This window comes from Nerophis lumbriciformis, linkage group LG23 (assembly GCF_033978685.3).
Source record: "Nerophis lumbriciformis linkage group LG23, RoL_Nlum_v2.1, whole genome shotgun sequence".
Classification (NCBI taxonomy): domain Eukaryota; kingdom Metazoa; phylum Chordata; class Actinopteri; order Syngnathiformes; family Syngnathidae; genus Nerophis; species Nerophis lumbriciformis.
In genome coordinates, this window is record NC_084570.2 from 3,323,034 (window position 1) to 3,342,774 (window position 19,741).

Genomic DNA, 19,741 nt, shown 5'->3' on the forward strand with positions numbered 1-19,741 from the left:
ACTTTGAACAGATCAGTGTGTGGATGCAAAATAATTTCCTGAAACTAATGTCTCAGGCAGTCATTTCTGTCCTCACCTGACAGGATGTGGAGAGTAGCCTTACAGGAAGCTTTGCCTGCTGCGTTGACAGCTGTCACACAATACAATCCCGCATCACTCGACCCAGTACACCTGATCACCAGACTATGCTTGTGGCCCTCGGCCTTGACCACACGGAGGGAATCGTTTCGGATATCCTCGCCGTTCTTTGTCCACATCACTGAGGAAGAGAGCATGAAATATTCCTCAAGAGATTTCCTGACTTGTGCTTATCTGCATTCAAGTGCAGTCCTGGGCTGTACCTGTAGGGGGTGGTTTGCCACGGATTCTGCATGTCAGCGTGACCTCGGAGCTGCAGGGTGCAATGGTGTCTTTAAGTGGCATCTTAAATCTTGGTGGTTCAGCTCCCTCGTCACCGTCAGGTGATATGCCTGGGAGAGAAAAGGAAAGGCTTCTTAATATTCTGTCTTTATTTTTTCTTGTCTTGAATTTTGACGATGTCTACATGCACACTGGCATTTATAAATCCAGGTTGAATTAAATTGAATCTGGTTGAAACAGCTCCATGTCAGAAAACCAGCACATTCAGCTGAACTGCACCAATTTTGTCAAGAGGAGTGGTCAGAAATTCAACCAGAAGCGCCTTATTGCAGTGAAACTTGCCAAGGGACATGTAAGCAAATATTAATATTGCTGTATGTCAGTGACGTGCAGTCACTAGAGGCAGGTGAGGCGGGGCCTCACCTGCCATCATGGAAAGAAAAAAAATGTAAAAAGAAAAAAAATATATTTAATTGTTATATGTATCCAGTGATTATACTATAAAGTTATTTTCCATTTAACTTCACCAGTTTTAGATTATTTGTATTCAAAATCGCTGAATTTTCACATTTGCCGTTCAAATAATGAGAAGAGACGGTGCGGTGAACAGCAGCCAGTTGAGGCACGTCACTCAGTGCCGCAACATGGATTGCGCAATGACTCGGCTAACTGCTGGCCTGCTGTGCAGTGAGACTGTATTGCTATATGAACTATATTGTACATTTCCATAGTTTAGTTAGCTGAGGTATATAATGTACAGTGTATTTTGTCAACAACTGTATGTATGTAAAGTATTTATTGTGCTGAGCGATCATAAAACGGCTGCAAAAGACGCACTGGCTGAGGCTCGCCTCCTGCACCCCCGCCGTAGAATTGTTATATCAACTAAAGCCCACACTTAAACTTTCCACGTGCAATATTGAATCTATTTAAAAAAATTATTTCATAAGAAGCCAAAAAGTGCAAAAACAATAATGTTGGTGTTGGAGGAGTTGTGAATGACTGCAGGGCCACAACATTAGATACACCTGCAGACAGCAGGTGTACCTAATTCACAACTCCTCCAACACGAACATTATTGTTTTTGCACTTTTTGGCTTCTTATTAAATAACTTTTGTAACCTATTTTCATGGGCTTTCCTCTTTGTGATGTTAAGTTCCTGTTATGCGCTGTTATACAGTATATGCCTTGAGCTCTTATTTTGAAGGCGCTAAGAGCGGAAGTGATGTCACGTTGCGGAGGTTTTTGAAAGAAGGTAAATAAAGTGGTCCTCGTGTAAACTGGAGCCTCCGTGTTTGTTATTTTGTAGTTTCATACAGTATAGGCGACATTTATAAACCCTCGGTTACACTTTTTTAAATAGATTCAATCTTGCACGTGGAAAGTTTAAGTGAGGGCTTTAGTTGTGGCGCATGGACTTAATTTCTAAGTAAAGGTAAGACCATAATACCTTTTTTTTATTAAGTGTGCTTTTTTGTGTGCTACAGTTTGTATGTGTAAAGTTAAAGTTAAGTTAAAGTACCAATGATTGTCACACACACACTAGGTGTAATGACATTTGTCCTCTGCATTTGACCCATCCCCTGGTTCACCCCCTGGGAGGTGAGGGGAGCAGTGGGGAGCAGTGGGCAGCAGCGCCTGGGAATCATTTATGGTGATTTAACCCCCAATTCCAACCCTTGATGCTGAGTGCCAAGCAGGGAAGAATGCTGGTATGAGCTTTTAAACATAACCCGTTAACTGCTGCCAATCAAATGGTGAATAAGATACTCTTTAGGGTTCTTATGTTTGTAAATCTGACTGTGATGAAGTCAGTGCCTCACCACCCATCAACCTCACCGCACGTCACTGCTGTATGTATACTTTTGACCCAGCAGATTCGGTCACATTTTCAGTCGACCCATAATAAATTAATAAAAGAACCAAACGTCATGAATGTTTTTTGTGACCAACAAGTATGTGCTCCAATTACTCTATCACAAAAAAACAAGAGTTGTAGAAATTATTGGAAATTCAAGACAGCCATAAAATGATGTTCTTTACAAGTGTATGTAAACTTTTGATCGCGACTGTATATTGTTGTACTTTCCTCTACCATTGCTGATGTTGATGTTACATGAAAACACTTAATATAAAGCTGTCACACTGCGATGAGGGATGTCTTGTCTTGGTTTTTTTGTCATGTGAATTTCATGTCTTAGTTTGAAAAGTAACTCTCCTCTCGTTTCAGGTCACTTGCCCTTCCTTAAGTGTCATCAGTCTCACGTCATCCCCGATCCCTGATTGTTTCCACCTGCTCCCCATTACCCCCATGTGTCTTATAAGCCCACGCCTCCCTTTGGTCTGTGCCAGAGTGTCTCGTTATCTCGTGCATCTCCAGAAGCATGCCCAAGCCTTGTCTCGTCTCGCTTTTGAGTATCCTGATCCTGAATTCCCTTGTTGGTATTTTGAGTTTCCCTTTCTCCTCTTCAGCAGAGTGATTTTGGTTATATAGTTTTGCAGTCGAAGTTCCTTCTTTTTCTCAATTTTTGAGTGAAATTCTGTTAACTAATTTTCTACAAAGAAACAGTGAATACGTTTTATAGCCATTGTTTCTTCCTCCTTTTGGAGCGTTTTTTGTTATTGATAAATTTCATAGTTAAATTCTGCGCTATGTATAGTTCACGATTGATATTTTTGATGCTTTTGATTTTCGGTTGTTCCCTTTTTGTGGAACCTTTTCGGCTAGTTTGTCAGATTATAGCCATTGTTGAATTGCCCTGTCTCTGGAGGTGAAAAGTAGCATTCAAAATAAAAGCCTGCCGGATTGTTCCCCACTCAGCATCTGAGTCCTATTTTTGACCAAGCCTGACAGAAGCACACTGCACCTTTTGCAAGAAAACACTTTTATGGCAAATCTGAAAATTTGTCTCTTACGATGTTTGCTAATATTTAGTTTACACTATAGAAGCTTCTGGTGTATTTTAGTTATTTTATCAATTTTGTTTTCCAATTTGAATGAGCAGTGAATGAATTCATATACTTAAAATTCATTCTGAACCTCTGATTTTACTTAGTCTTAAATTATTTTCAAGACGGTCTAAAAAAAGTCCTAAAAAGTCTTGAATTTGACATGTTGAAACCAACAGAGACCTTGAAATCAGGAAACTCTTTTCGTTTATAAAATCGGTTATAAGAGAGGTGAGATCTACCTTCTTCAGAGTGACCGATCTTGTCTTTGTCACGTTTCCCCTCCTTCCTCCCCATTTCCCATGCATCATGTTCAGTCGGGACGGTTTCATCTTCCACCAGGATGGCGGGAATGGCCTTGCATCTCTTCAGGTGTGGGCTGGTGGAAGGCGTGGGTGACGGGGTGAGCCTCGGGGGCTTGGCTGGATACTGCGACCCGGCTTCCCTCACCGTGACTGGCGATGCTCTTTTTCTTGTCGGACTGTGGGATCTGTCCTTGTCCTTGCGTGAAGGACATCGGTGTTCTGGTAAGTCGGCAACGAGAGTGTGTGAAGAACTCTGTGTGGTTTCCCTGCATTCAAACACAAAGAAAAACGGAGTCATTTTATAGTTTAACACCTTCGTCAATAGATGTTTTTCCCTTCAAACCTGATGAGCCCGGTCTTGGCTGTTGTCAATGGTTGCCCTAGCAACTGGTGAACTGGTGCTGTCTCCATGGCAACACTATTATTCCCAGTGCTGCCTTGCGATGAGTAATGTGCTGTGTTTTTATTTGGGTTTGGCTTCACTCTTTTAGAAACTTTAGTTTGCGGTCTGCCAGCCTCCCAGGTTCGAGTTCCTTCCAGATCTCGCCTTGCCTCCAGTTTTTTAATCACCTCTGGAGGGATGGGCTCCACCTTGCTTGTCATCAAACAATCTTTTCGTGGTAGCTGCTCAGTAGAATATGCTTTTTTTATGTCTGTTCTAACAAGCTTTTTAATCCTGTCCAGTTCCTCCGTGAACTTGTTCTGGTAGCTCTGAACGCGCTGTGAGAAGCTGTTGTTGTCCTCCAGAGAGGAGGCTCGTTGCTTGAAGGCTGTCCGTTTTTGTGTGGCTTCCTTGTTCTTTTCTCTACAATCCAGCCCTGGAATAGATCCAACAAGGTCCGGCAGATCCACACTCAACCTTCGCTCCTCAAAAGCCCGGACCTTGTCAGAGATCTTTGGCCCTGCACGAGCCATTTTGGATGCCACAACGCCAGAGGCCTTATCTGAATCATTTGGAGGTCTGGGTTGATTCTCGCCTGGATTTGAGGCGTTGGTGTGGTTTATGTGTGTGATGGGAGGTGGTTGAGGAGAGGTCAGAGGCGCATGGGAGAAACTCCCATATAATTCTTCATCGTTTTGAGTCCTGAAGGGATGAGGGTTGGAGGGAAACGAGGCATTTAGTTAGATGTCCTTTAGAGATACCAGAAGTTTTGGAAGGAACAAACATCTGTCTGTGTCACTTTGTTTCAATATTCTTGCATTTTGCTATTTTTTTCAGTTGGAACATACCAGACAATCACAGATGACATAGTAACAAAGTTAAAAGGAGCCACTTGTATGGCTTTGTATAGCAATGGGTCAAAAATGTTATCTGAATGTGGTGAAGTGAAAAATAAACTGTTACATCTTGACTTGAAAAATGTGAAATACAAAAAAAAGGTCATGCCTCGAAGGGAAACCCTATTAGAAAGTTGTGTTCATGCTAATAGTAACTTAGGTCAGAAACTCACTCATGCCAATGCAAGCATACAAAGTGTTTGTAGAAAGGTGAGGGTCCGGTTCACGTGCAGCAAATGAACTCACAGTCCAAAGAAACAATGTCAGTGCCTTTGTAACATGTAAGGGTTAAGAGGAAGTCACAGCAACATCAAGTCAAAGGAAAGTGTGCTGCCAAAACTAATGTAAATGAAAAGAACTCAGAGCAATGCTAACAAGACGTAGTTGGGTTTATGGGGAATGTGTGGCCTGGCTTGAACGTCTTTTCAAAATTTGGGTTGGAGGATACTTTGGAATCTTCTATAAGGGCATGGAGAATGTTCTCCCCCGGTAGAGGCTGAACATGCTGCCGTAGTAGTCGCTGCCTACAGAAACACTTTCCTCTGACCCCTGAAGGGGGCGCGCAAGGTTAGCGTGAGACGCCCGGATCAGTGGCTCAACACCCAGGTGACGGACAGGCAGGGGGCCTTCTGCAGGACCGCTGCCAAGCGCTTGCCTGGATGGGTTTGTGGGGTCCATGTTGGGCCCTGGGGGTCGAGAGTTCAGTGTCCGGAGCTCCCGCTCTACAATTGGGTCATACGAGCCTGGAAGTGTGGACTGGCGATCGGAACCATCGGGGTTGTAGTCCATCATCCGATCCCCCTCTCCTGTATGGACAGAGAGAACCGTGTGAATGTAGTGTACCGTATTTTCCGCACTATTAGCCGCACCTAAAAACCACAAATTTACTCAAAAGCTGACAGTGCGGCTTATAACCCGGTGCGCTTTATATATGGATTAATATTAAGATTCATTTTCATAAAGTTTCGGTCTTGCAACTACGGTAAACAGCCGCCATCTTTTTTCCCCGTAGAAGAGGAAGCGCTTCTTCTTCTACGGTAAGCAACCGCCAAGGTAAGCACCCGCCCCCATAGAAGAGGAAGCGCTTCTTCTTCTACTGTAAGCAACCACCCGCCCCCATAGAAGAAGAAGCGCGCGGGTATTACGTTTCATTTCCTTTGTGTGTTCCATGTTGATATACGACTCCATGCGCGCCCACATCACAGATGGTGTCAAAAAACAAGTGAAGCACACAAATACAACACTCGCCGTCATTCCGGGTGGATTAACCAAAGAACTCCAACCGCTCGATATTGGTGTCAACAGGGCATTTAAAGCACGACTGCGAACGGCGTGGGAACAATGGATGACCGAAGGCGAACACACCTTCACTAAGACAGGGAGACAGCGCCGGACGACATACGCCAACATCTGCCAGTGGATCGTAAATGCCTGGGCGGATATTTCGGTCACAACTGTGGTCCGAGCTTTCCGGAAGGCAATGACTTCGACGAGACGGAGCCGGCCATTTTGGATCCCGTATTCGCCCAACTTTTTAATTCGGACACCGAAGGAGAAGAATTCGAGGGATTTATGAATGAAGAATAACTTCAGAAAGTGAGCGTTATGTTTATTTTGTGTGTTGTGACATTAACGTTCGAGCAACATTAAGTTATTGATGTTATTGCTCTGCACTATTTTGAATTTTACTATGTTTGTGATTGCACATTACCGTACATTTTGGGAGTGAACAGAGTTGTTAGAACGCTGGTTTTTAATATATTATTAAAGTTTGACTGACCTATCTGACTGTTTTTTTGACATTCCCTTTAGCGCAGTTAGATGCGGCTTATAACACGGGGCGGCTTATAGGTGGACAAAGTTTTGAAATATGCCGTTCATTGAAGGCGCGGCTTATAACCCAGGGCGGCTTATGGTGCGGAAAATATGGTACATCATGAGTAAACCGATGATTTTCACGACTTGTTTTTGACTCAAGTTATTGTTAGTGATAGCTGAGTAACCCGAGTCAGTTCCAAGCCCGGGTTGAGGCTGACTCACTTTGGACGTGCAGGTAAACTTCAAGTTTTGTCAAGCATTGTTTAATCGTGCTGTATATAGGAAGTAGCAAGAAATGACTGGGAGCTCCTGAATGGTCACATGACAACCATACTTGCCAACCCTCCCGAATTTTCCGGGAGACTCCCGAATTTCAGTGCCTCTCCCGAAAATCTCCCGGGACAACCATTCTCCCGAATGTCTCCCGATTTCCAGCCAGACAACAATATTTGGGGCGTGCCTTAAAGGCACTGCCTTTAGCGTCCTCTCTCACCTGAAAAGGAGACTATTATATGTCTCCGTTATCATCTATAACCCATAAAGTAAGCAAGCACGGAGCTATTTCTCAGCGTGTGTTTATTCCAGCCGGCACGTTAATACACTGACACACAACATCCGGATTCCCATCATGCATTGCTTCAAAACTACGGCAAGTAGTAATGTACAAAAAACATAACAGAGACGAAGCAGAAGAACGAAGAAGAGACAGTCATGGCCTGAGACAAAGATGGCTATGCTGATAGCTGCAAGCAACATCCCGTTCTCATTTGCGGATGTTTTCAACAAATCCGTGAATTCAGAGATTGCTCGCCAGTCCTCAAATGGCAAAACAAAGGCTACTCAAATAGTGAAAGGTAAGTGTTGTTGTTTTTAAAAGTAAGCAGAAAGTACAGTACTGTTAGTAGAACAACTGTGATTTCATTACTGTGTACTGTACTATATATATATATATATATATATATATATATATATATATATATATATATATATATATATATAAGAAATACTTGAATTTCTGTGAATTCTAGCTATAAATACGGGCCGGTCTGGTGTCAATCCCAGGCCGGATTTGGCCCCCAGGCCACCTGTTGAATAGAACTGGATTAGACAGATATTCTCAGGTGTGCCAAAAGTATTTTAAATAAGTCCAGTTATGTTAGTTTAGTTGAATTGGAACACAACTGTCATGGCCCGGGCGCACGTCAGTGCACATTCATGTGTGTGCTGCGCTGGGTGCCAGTCCGGCTGCAACAAGCAGCTGCAATCCATCACCGGCAATCAACACACCTGAAGCTGGTGATGAGACCTGGCTTCATAAGCCAGCACAACCTGCTATCCCGGGCCAGAACGTAGCTACCTGTCCTGTACAGTAAGCCAAACCCGTCTAACTCCATGGATTCGTTTCTCTCTCAGTGTTTTCTCCCCCGTCGTGTTTATTTGTCTCGTGTCCTTCCCGTCGCCTCTCTGCAGCCTGCCTTCGTTCCCACATCACGAGCGGTGTGTCTCGTTTCCCCGCGTTCCCTCTGGTTCCCTGGCTGCATCTGGGATCTCGACCTCCCGCCTGGACACGGACTTTTGACACCTCGCTATTGCCCCTGACTTCCTGCATGTGTTCACGGACGTACGACCCTGCCTCGCCCCTATGGGACTTCCGCGTCTCTCGTTCAACACTACCGGTAACACACTACAGCTAATCTCTACATATAAACACACACATTTTGGATTAGTACACACATTTAAGTTATTATTTATATATATTAAGTATATATATTAATAAACCTAGAGCTAAACGACATCCCTCCTGTCTGTGCCGTCTCCTTCCTCCTGTACACGTAACAACAACAAATTAATAAAAAAATAAAAAAATCATCAAAATGATGTAAGATTAGGGTTAGTGTTAGATTTAAGATGGTTGTTTGTGTTGTTATTTATTTGCTCTCTCTTTATAAGCATTATTTCATTGGTGTCATAGAGTCCTCATAGTCACACAATTGTATACCTTCTATTTGATTTTTTATTTGAAATACATACAATTTGTTATTTTCCAGATTACATTTGGTCTCTATTGCGTATAAGTGTTGAAATGTCGGCATAAATACCTGAAGGTCCTTTTCGGGCGCCCTTTTCATGGTGCCTCCCTGCCCCTCCTTTGGGTTCCACCTGGGGCTCTGTGGTCTCATCTTCTGTGTTCTCAGAGTCTGGAACAAAAACAGAAATAAATGACGGGAGGTGAAAGAGGAGGAAATAAGATGAGTAAGGTTCCCTTGGGGGACCTTACTCCTCTTTTTATGGGCTGAGAAATATATGGGAAATATACACTACATTGCCAATAGTATTTGGCCACCCATCCAAATGATGAGTTGGGCTTGGCTCCTTAGTTCCAGTGAAAGGAACTTTGAATGCTCCAGGATACCAAAAACATTTTGGACAATTCCATGCTCCCAACCTTGTGGGAACAGTTTGGAGCGGGCCCCTTCCTCTTCCAACATGACTGTGCACCACTGCACAAAGCAAGGTCCATAAAGACATGGATGACAGAGTCTGGTGTGGATGAACTTGACTGGCCTGCACAGAGTCCTGACCTGAACCCGATAGTACACCTTTAGGATGAATTAGAACGGAGACTGAGGGCCAGGCCTTCTCGAACTAACATAAGTGTGTGACCTCACCAATGCGCTTTTGGAAGAATGGTGCACTGTAAAAAAAAATCCTATTTTTATGGTCAATTTACTCTAAATTTCTACTGTAATTTTTCTATTTTTTTTAAATAGTTTATAAAACTGTAGAATTGAAGACATTATCTGTAAATAAACAATCCGCCTGTTATTTTAAGTAATATGCCAGTAATGATGTATATTTATATTTTTTTTACAGAAAAATACCAAAATAATTATACATAGCATTTTCTGTTTTCTTAAATTACTTTCAAATTCATGTAAAATTACAGTAATTATCTTTCATTAAATATGTAGCTTGTTATATAAAAGTCTATGTCCATACTAACAATCTAACTAAATAAAGGTATTTTTTCTGCAGAACTGTTTGCATCGTCACTTTATTAAAGGAGGTTGATCTTAACAATTCAGAAAAAATCTGTAAAATAATGGTATTTTTCTGTGGAACTGCCAGCATTGTCACTTCATTAAAGGTGTTTGATCGTAATAATTTGGAAAAACTCTGTAGAATAAAGGTATTTTTCCTGCAGAACTGTTTGCATCGTCACTTTATTAAAGGTGGTTGATCTTAATAATTTAGTAAAAATTTGTAAAATTACGATATTTTTCCGCAAAACGTTTCATGAAAATAATGTTTTTGATCATTATTTGGTTTACAGTGTTTTACTTTAATTTGATGGTTTTCGTTTGGCAGCCATAGCTGCCAGTAGATGACTGTTTTTTTACAGATTTTTTTTTTTACAGTGTGGAAAATACCTATAAAACACACTCCGCGACCTTGTGGACAGCCTTCCCAGAAGAGTTGAAGCTGTAATAGCTGACCTGAACCCGATAGTACACCTTTGGGATGAATTAGAACGGAGACTGAGAGCCAGGCCTTCTCGAACTAACATAAGTGTGTGACCTCACCAATGCGCTTTAGGAAGAATGGTGCACTGTAAAAAAAAAAATCCTATTTTTATGGTCAATTTACTCTAAATTTCTACTGTAATTTTTCAAATTTTTTTTAAATAGTTTATAAAACTGTAGAATTGAAGACATTATCTGTAAATAAACAATCCGCCTGTTATTTTAAGTAATATGCCAGTAATGACAAACTATGTATATTTTTAATTTCTTTACAGAAAAATACCAAAATAATTATACATAGCATTTTCTGTTTTCTTAAATTACTTTCAAATTCATGTAAAATTACAGTAATTATCTTTCATTAAATATGTAGCTTGTTATATAAAAGTCTATGTCCATACTAACAATCTAACTAAATAAAGGTATTTTTTCTGCAGAACTGTTTGCATCGTCACTTTATTAAAAGTGGTTGATCTTAAAAATTCAGAAAAAATCTGTAAAATAATGGTATTTTTCTGTGGAACTGCCAGCATTGTCACTTCATTAAAGGTGTTTGATCGTAATAATTTGGAAAAACTCTGTAGAATAAAGGTATTTTTCCTGCAGAACTGTTTGCATCGTCACTTTATTAAAGGTGGTTGATCTTAATAATTTAGTAAAAATCTGTAAAATTACGATATTTTTCCGCAAAACGTTTCATGAAAATAATGTTTTTGATCATTATTTGGTTTACAGTGTTTTACTTTAATTTGATGGTTTTCGTTTGGCAGCCATAGCTGCCAGTAGATGACTGTTTTTTTTACAGATTTTTTTTTTTACAGTGTGGAAAATACCTATAAAACACACTCCGCGACCTTGTGGACAGCCTTCCCAGAAGAGTTGAAGCTGTAATAGCTGACCTGAACCCGATAGTACACCTTTGGGATGAATTAGAACGGAGACTGAGAGCCAGGCCTTCTCGACCTAACATAAGTGTGTGACCTCACCAATGCGCTTTTGGAAGAATGGTGTACTGTAAAAAAAAAAATCCTATTTTTATGGTTAATTTACTCTAAATTTCTACTGTATTTTTCTATTTTTTTTAAATAGTTTATAAAACTGTAGAATTGAAGACATTATCTGTAAATAAACAATCCGCCTGTTATTTTAAGTAATATGCCAGTAATGACAAACTATGTATATTTTTATTTTTTTTACAGAAAAATACCAAATTAATTATACAAAACATTTTCTGTTTTCTTAAATTACTTTCAAATTCATGTAAAATTACAGGAATTATCTTTCATTAAATATGTAGCTTGTTATATAAAAGTCTATGTCCATACTAACAATCTAACTAAATAAAGGTATTTTTTCTGCAGAACTGTTTGCATCGTCACTTTATTAAAGGAGGTTGATCTTAACAATTCAGAAAAAATCTGTAAAATAATGGTATTTTTCTGTGGAACTGCCAGCATTGTCACTTCATTAAAGGTGTTTGATCGTAATAATTTGGAAAAACTCTGTAGAATAAAGGTATTTTTCCTGCAGAACTGTTTGCATCGTCACTTTATTAAAGGAGGTTGATCTTAATAATTTAGTAAAAATCTGTAAAATTACGATATTTTTACGCAAAACGTTTCATGAAAATAATGTTTTTGATCATTATTTGGTTAACAGTGTTTTACTTTAATTTGATGGTTTTCGTTTGGCAGCCATAGCTGCCAGTAGATGACTGTTTTTTTACAGATTTTTTTTTTTACAGTGTGGAAAATACCTATAAAACACACTCCGCGACCTTGTGGACAGCCTTCCCAGAAGAGTTGAAGCTGTAATAGCTGACCTGAACCCGATAGTACACCTTTGGGATGAATTAGAACAGAGACTGAGAGCCAGGCCTTCTCGACCTAACATAAGTGTGTGACCTCACCAATGCGCTTTAGGAAGAATGGTGCACTGTAAAAAAAAAATCCTATTTTTATGGTTAATTTACTCTAAATTTCTACTGTGTTTTTCAATTTTTTTTAAATAGTTTATAAAACTGTAGAATTGAAGACATTATCTGTAAATAAACAATCCGCCTGTTATTTTAAGTAATATGCCAGTAATGACAAACTATGTATATTTTTATTTTTTTTACAGAAAAATACCAAATTAATTATACATAGCATTTTCTGTTTTCTTAAATTACTTTCAAATTCATGTAAAATTACAGGAATTATCTTTCATTAAATATGTAGCTTGTTATATAAAAGTCTATGTCCATACTAACAATCTAACTAAATAAAGGTATTTTTTCTGCAGAACTGTTTGCATCGTCACTTTATTAAAGGAGGTTGGTCTTAAAAATTCAGAAAAAATCTGTAAAATAATGGTATTTTTCTGTGGAACTGCCAGCATTGTCACTTCATTAAAGATGTTTGATCGTAATAATTTGGAAAAACTCTGTAGAATAAAGGTATTTTTCTGCAGAACTGTTTGCATCGTCACTTTATTAAAGGTGGTTGATCTTAATAATTTAGTAAAAATCTGTAAAATTACGATATTTTTCCGCAAAACGTTTCATGAAAATAATGTTTTTGATCATTATTTGGTTTACAGTGTTTTACTTTAATTTGATGGTGCCAGTAGATGACTGTTTTTTTACAGAATTGTTTTTTACAATGTGGAAAATACCTATAAACACACTCCGCGACCTTGTGGACAGCCTTCCCAGAAGAGTTGAAGCTGTAATAGCTGCGAAAGGTGGACCGACGTCATATCGGACCCTATGGGTTAGTAATGGGATGGCACTTCAAGTTCATAGACCTACTCAGTGGCCTAGTGGTTAGAGTGTCCGGTTGTGGGTTCAAACCCCAGCCAGGTCATACCAAAGACTATAAAAATGAGACCCATTACCTCCCTGCTTGGCACTCAGCATCAAGGGTTGAAATTGGGGGTTAAATCACCAAAAATGCTGCCCACTGCTCCCCTCAACCTCCCAAGGGGTGAACAAGGTTGGGTCAAATGCAGAGGACAAAATTCACCACACCTAGAGTGTGTGTGATAATAATTGGTACTTTAACTTACCGTATTTTTTGGAGTATAAGTCGCACCTGCCAAAAATGCATAATAAAAAAGGAAAAAAAACATACAGGTAAAAGCCAGTAAATTAGAATATTTTGAAAAACTTGATTTATTTCAGTAATTGCATTCAAAAGGTGTAACTTGTACATTATATTTATTCATTGCACACAGACTGATGCATTCAAATGTTTATTTCATTTAATTTTGATGATTTGAAGTGGCAACAAATGAAAATCCAAAATTCCGTGTGTCACAAAATTAGAATATTACTTAAGGCTAATACAAAAAAGGGATTTTTAGAAATGTTGACCAACTGAAAAGTATGAAAATGAAAAATATGAGCATGTACAATACTCAATACTTGGTTGGAGCTCCTTTTGCCTCAATTACTGCGTTAATGCGGCGTGGCATGGAGTCGATGAGTTTCTGGCACTGCTCAGGTGTTATGAGAGCCCAGGTTGCTCTGATAGTGGCCTTCAACTCTTCTGCGTTTTTGGGTCTGGCATTCTGCATCTTCCTTTTCACAATACCCCACAGATTTTCTATGGGGCTAAGGTCAGGGGAGTTGGCGGGCCAATTTAGAACAGAAATACCATGGTCCGTAAACCAGGCACGGGTAGATTTTGCGCTGTGTGCAGGCGCCACGTCCTGTTGGAACTTGAAATCTCCATCTCCATAGAGCAGGTCAGCAGCAGGAACCATGAAGTGCTCTAAAACTTGCTGGTAGACGGCTGCGTTGACCCTGGATCTCAGGAAACAGAGTGGACCGACACCAGCAGATGACATGGCACCCCAAACCATCACCCAACCATGCAAATTTTGCATTTCCTTTGGAAATCGAGGTCCCAGAGTCTGGAGGAAGACAGGAGAGGCACAGGATCCACGTTGCCTGAAGTCTAGTGTAAAGTTTCCACCATCAGTGATGGTTTGGGGTGCCATGTCATCTGCTGGTGTCGGTCCACTCTGTTTCCTGAGATCCAGGGTCAACGCAGCCGTCTACCAGCAAGTTTTAGAGCACTTCATGCTTCCTGCTGCTGACCTGCTCTATGGAGATGGAGATTTCAAGTTCCAACAGGACGTGGCGCCTGCACACAGCGCAAAATCTACCCGTGCCTGGTTTACGGACCATGATATTTCTGTTCTAAATTGGCCCGCCAACTCCCCTGACCTTAGCCCCATAGAAAATCTGTGGGGTATTGTGAAAAGGAAGATGCAGAATGCCAGACCCAAAAACGCAGAAGAGTTGAAGGCCACTATCAGAGCAACCTGGGCTCTCATAACACCTGAGCAGTGCCAGAAACTCATCGACTCCATGCCACGCCGCATTAACGCAGTAATTGAGGCAAAAGGAGCTCCAACCAAGTATTGAGTATTGTACATGCTCATATTTTTCATTTTCATACTTTTCAGTTGGCCAACATTTCTAAAAATCCCTTTTTTGTATTAGCCTTAAGTAATATTCTAATTTTGTGACACACGGAATTTTGGATTTTCATTTGTTGCCACTTCAAATCATCAAAATTAAATGAAATAAACATTTGAATGCATCAGTCTGTGTGCAATGAATAAATATAATGTACAAGTTACACCTTTTGAATGCAATTACTGAAATAAATCAAGTTTTTCAAAATATTCTAATTTACTGGCTTTTACCTGTATATAAGTCGCACTGGAGCCCGGCCAAACTATGAAAAAAACTACGACTTATAGTCCGAAAAATACGGTAACTTGAACATATGTGAGTCAAGGCAGGTGGCCAAATACTTTTGACAATATAGTGTTTATCCCATGCATCCAATTGCCTGTTATAAAAGTCTCAATGTCTCATTTTTAATCCCAAAAACGGCGTCCTTAAACAAACACATGAAAAAAAAAGATGGGTGTGGAGAGTGAAACCATACATCTGTGAAAGAAACCCCATCCAAATGACATGGAGGAGGAAAAAGAATGCTGGAAACACATTGCAATGGCGGGTGAAACCACAAAAAAGGGGGAAAGAAAAGAACGACGGACCATTCGTGAGTCAAAAAGAGATGGGTTTTACCGTAGCTTTGTTTTCGGCAGGAGCGGAAAACTTCGCTTCCGTAGTGGCAGCAAGAGAGGGCAGACGGGAGAGCACCGTTACTATGGAAACCAGCATCCCTCTCACCCACACGACCAATCCTCTTCGTACCCATTCGAGGTTAAAAATCAGCGGTTGGCCGGACAGATACTCATTGAGCTGCGCCCCGTCAAGCCAGATCCTGATTAGATAATTCCAGCAGGCGGGCCTAATAGTAAGAAAGCCGTTGCAACATCAACAATCAGCATTAAAGTAATCACTCGGTTTGGCACTTTTTCCCACTTTCATCCACCCCGCTGCATTAAAATTAGGATTGCGCGACGGAACTCATTTACATATACTCGTACTCTGGAGTGAAGCAGGACTCTGAAATTGAAAAATGATCGCACGCGACGTCTCGATGGGGTCAGACGCCATTCACTCGAGGGCATGATTGCAAAAGTGTTGCATGGTGGGGGCTGGGTGCACACCACTAACCACTCCCTGTTGTGGCACTTAATGTACGGCAGCCAAAGTCATTACTTGGATAATTCAAAAGGCTGACGTGCGCAGGATGGAACACAATGCGAGGAAAGCTCATAATGACAACACACCATGGGTGAATCTGCCAAATGTCCTTGTGGAATGGCCGCTCCTCTGCAACAAGACAGAGCACAAAGTGTTACTCAGCAGCGACAAAGATTCTCTTGTTTGCACACAATGCAAAGTGTGGTCAAAAGTTTACATACACTTGTAAGGAACAAAATGCCACACTGCAAAAACTGAAATCTAAGTAAGATGAAATTTCTCAAATAAGGGTGATATTTGCTTATATTCTGTCTGATAAGATAATTCTTCTCACTAAGCAGATTTTATGTTAGAGTGTTTTACTTGTTTTAAGTCATACTTGCCAACCTTGAGACCTCCGATTTCGGGAGGTGGGGGGTGGGGAGGGGCGTGGTCCTGGGGCGTGGTTGAGTGAGGGGGCGTGGTTAAGAGGGGAAGAGTATATTTACAGCTAGAATTCACCAAGTCAAGTAATTCATACATATATATATATATACATATATATATATATATATATATATATATATATATATATATATATATATATATATATATATATATATATATGTCTTAATAAGGTTATCCAAAAAATAGTGCTCGATACCGTAGTAGAGCGCAATATATGTATGTGTGGGAAAAAAAATCACAAGACTATTTCATCTCTACAGGCCTGTTTCATGAGGGGGGGTACCCTCAATCGTCAGGAGATTTTAATGGGAGCATTCGCATACCATGGTTTTATATAGGGCACAGAGTGGGTGGGTACAGGCTGGCCTAGGGGCGTGGTGATTGGTTCATGTGTTACCTAGGAGGTGTTTTCGTCTATGGCGGCATGCTGTGACAATTTCGCTGCGCTTGTTGAGGGATGACAGGTCTGGACGGTAGATAATAAACAGTTTCTCTTTCAAGCATAGGTTGCATCTTTTATTACCACTATTGTAAGGTGTGCTGGATGCAAGAATTTGCCATGTTATTGAATATTCAACATTATTGTCTTTGAGGTCCCAAATGTGTTTGCTGAGTTCTGTGGTATTTCGCAGGTTTTTGTTCCTGAAAGAAGCCTTGTGGTTGTTCCATCTGGTTTTGAATTCACCCTCGGTTAATCCTACATATGTGTCGGATGTGTTAATGTCCTTGCGTATTACCTTAGATTGGTAGACAACTGATGTTTGTAAGCATCCCCCGTTGAGGGGGCAATCAGGTTTCTTTCGACAGTTACATGCTTTGTTGGTTTTGGAGTCGTTCTGACTGGGGGTCGACGGCTCATTTGCAATTGTTTTGTTGTGGTTTGAGATGATTTGTCGTATATTGTTCATGCAGCTGTAGCTCAATTTGATGTTGTTCTTGTTGAATACTTTTCTTAGGTTGTTGTCTTTGGGAAAGTGTTTGTCAATCAGGTTGAGGAATTTGTGTCCAATGTTCGTTGAGACGTTTTTGCTGTATGGGGGGTTGTACCAGATGATGCCGTTTCGTTTTCTGTTCTTTTTTGGCTGGTTTCCTGGTGTGGGTTCATAGGTAAGGGTGAAATTGTATCCGCTTTCATCAAGGGCTTTTTGGTACGGGGGGGTTGCTTGGTCAAATTCAGCTTTGCTAGATGACAGCATCGATAGCCTTTTATTGATTCCGGTAGGTATTCTTTTCGTGGTGGTGGGTGGATGGTTGCTGTCATGGTGCACGTATTGGAGTGTTGTGTTGGGTTTCGTGAATGGTTGGTAGCTGTTATTTCTCAGGTTGAAAGTTACGTCAAGAAAGTTGACGGTTTGCTTGTTGGCTTCAATCGTGATCCGTAGGCCGTTCTCTTAGAAAATTTGGCATATGCGCTTCTTGGTATTCTCGCTGCTCCTTGGCGAGGCGCGACACACTGCCAGTCCGTCATCACGGTAAATACCAAGGTATATATATATATATATATATATATATATATATGAAATACTTGACTTTCAGTGAATTCTGTCATGTCTGTGTGATCATGTTTTTGTTTTGGTCATGTTCGGTTTTGTTTTTGGACTTTTTGTGAACTTTTGTTTTGTCACCATAGCAACCATTAGTTTTCACCTGTCACGTCACGCACCTGTTTCCCGTTTTGAGTCACGCACCTGTTTTCGTTAATCATGTCTGTAGTATTTAAGTTCATTGTTTTCAGTTTGTCTTTCTGGTGACATCCCGCATTTATGCTTCTGCACACTCTCCACACCCTTATGACCCTTGCTGCTCTTTTTTCATGCCGGTTCCATGCCAAGTAAGTTTTTGTTTATTAAGCCACAGTTAGTGTTTTTTGTTGTTCATAGTTTCTGCCTTTGTGCAAGTATTTGTTTTCATAGCCAAGTCGTTTTCTCCGCCACTGTGCGCGCTTTTTGTTTGTACTTTTTTGTAGTTATAGTGTTTAAATAAATCATGTATTCACCTTCACGCCACATCTGGTCCAATTCACTTGCACCTCGGGAGAACAAACCAAGCCATGGTCCTAGTCGTGACAAATTCTAGCTATATATAAATATATATTTATTTTATATATATATATATATATATATATATATATATATATATATATATATATATATATATATATATATATATATATATATATATATATATATATGTATGTGTGGGGGAAAAAAATCACAAGACTATTTCATCTCTACAGGCCTGTTTCATGAGGGGGGTACCCTCAATCGTCAGGAGATTTTTTTTGCGCTCTACTACGGTATCGAGCACTATTTTTTGGATAACCTTATTAAGACATATATATATATATATATATATATATATATAGTATAGCAGTTGTGCACTGCACTCTCTAAAATCCCTAGATGTTATTGTCACATATGCATGTACAGTAGATGGCTGTATTGTCCTGTTTAAGAGTGTCATAACATTGCTGTGTACGGCAGAAGAACTGTTTTACGGTAGACAAAAACGTGACTGCTGTTGTTGTGTGTTGTTACCGCGCTGGGAGGACGTTAATGAAACTGCCTAACAATTAACCCACATAAGAAACCAAGAACTCGCCCTCGATCATTCTACAGTTATAATGTGATTGGGCCGGCACGCTGTTTATATTGTGGGAAAGCGGACGTGAAAACAGGCTGGCCGCTGTCGACACGTCACTCAGGTCCGCATGGAGCTGGAGGGGGCGTGGCCTCCAGCTCCGCCTGAATTTCGGGAGATTTTCGGGAGAAAATTTGTCCCGGGAGGTTTTCGGGAGAGGCGCTGAATTTCGGGAGTCTCCCGGTAAATCCGGGAGGGTTGGCAAGTATGTTTTAAGTGTTTTGGTCCTAAATGATCTCAGTAAGATATTACAGCTTTTGCTGAGATTTGATGACCTATATTGAGTAAAACATGCTTGAAACTAGAATATCAACTGTTGCAAAGCTGTGTCATCAACACTCACAAGTATAAAACTACTTTTTTAAAGTAATAATGTCTTTCAAGCACGAAAAAAAAAATCATGACTTTGACACAATTGTGTCTCATAATTAAAACAGATGACAGCCAAATGGACTTTGCTGTTTTATTTCCAATGAAACAATAGAAAATACGTACTCATATAGTAGTACAGTTGGCACAGTACAGTAAACTGACAGTTAATATTTAAACATTTAACATGTGACATTTCTAACAATTTTGAACAGAAATAGTTAATGCACATTCAGATAAATTCTTCAAAATTACAATATGCTACAAAGACAACATATTTGATGTTCAAACTGATAAACTTTTTTTTTTTTTCGCAAATAATCATTAACTTTAGAATTTGATGCCAGCAACACATGACAAAGAAGTTGGGAAAGGTGGCAATAAATACTGATAAAGTTGAGGAATGCTCATCAAACACTTATTTGGAACATCCCAC

General features: G+C 40.1%; 1 protein-coding gene across 1 annotated transcript in view; it reads right to left on the reverse strand.

Annotated features, from left to right (window-relative positions):
* spega (striated muscle enriched protein kinase a) overlaps positions 1-19,741 on the reverse strand; it is a 126,944-nt gene that overhangs the window by 71,537 nt on the left and 35,666 nt on the right. The window contains exons 2-7 of the mRNA XM_061985373.1: positions 8,811-8,909; positions 5,549-5,699; positions 3,959-4,699; positions 3,553-3,881; positions 342-470; positions 77-259 (exon numbers count right to left, since the gene is read on the reverse strand). Coding sequence (XP_061841357.1) covers positions 77-259; positions 342-470; positions 3,553-3,881; positions 3,959-4,699; positions 5,549-5,699; positions 8,811-8,909 — 1,632 coding nt within the window. The remainder of the gene's footprint in view (positions 1-76; positions 260-341; positions 471-3,552; positions 3,882-3,958; positions 4,700-5,548; positions 5,700-8,810; positions 8,910-19,741) is intronic.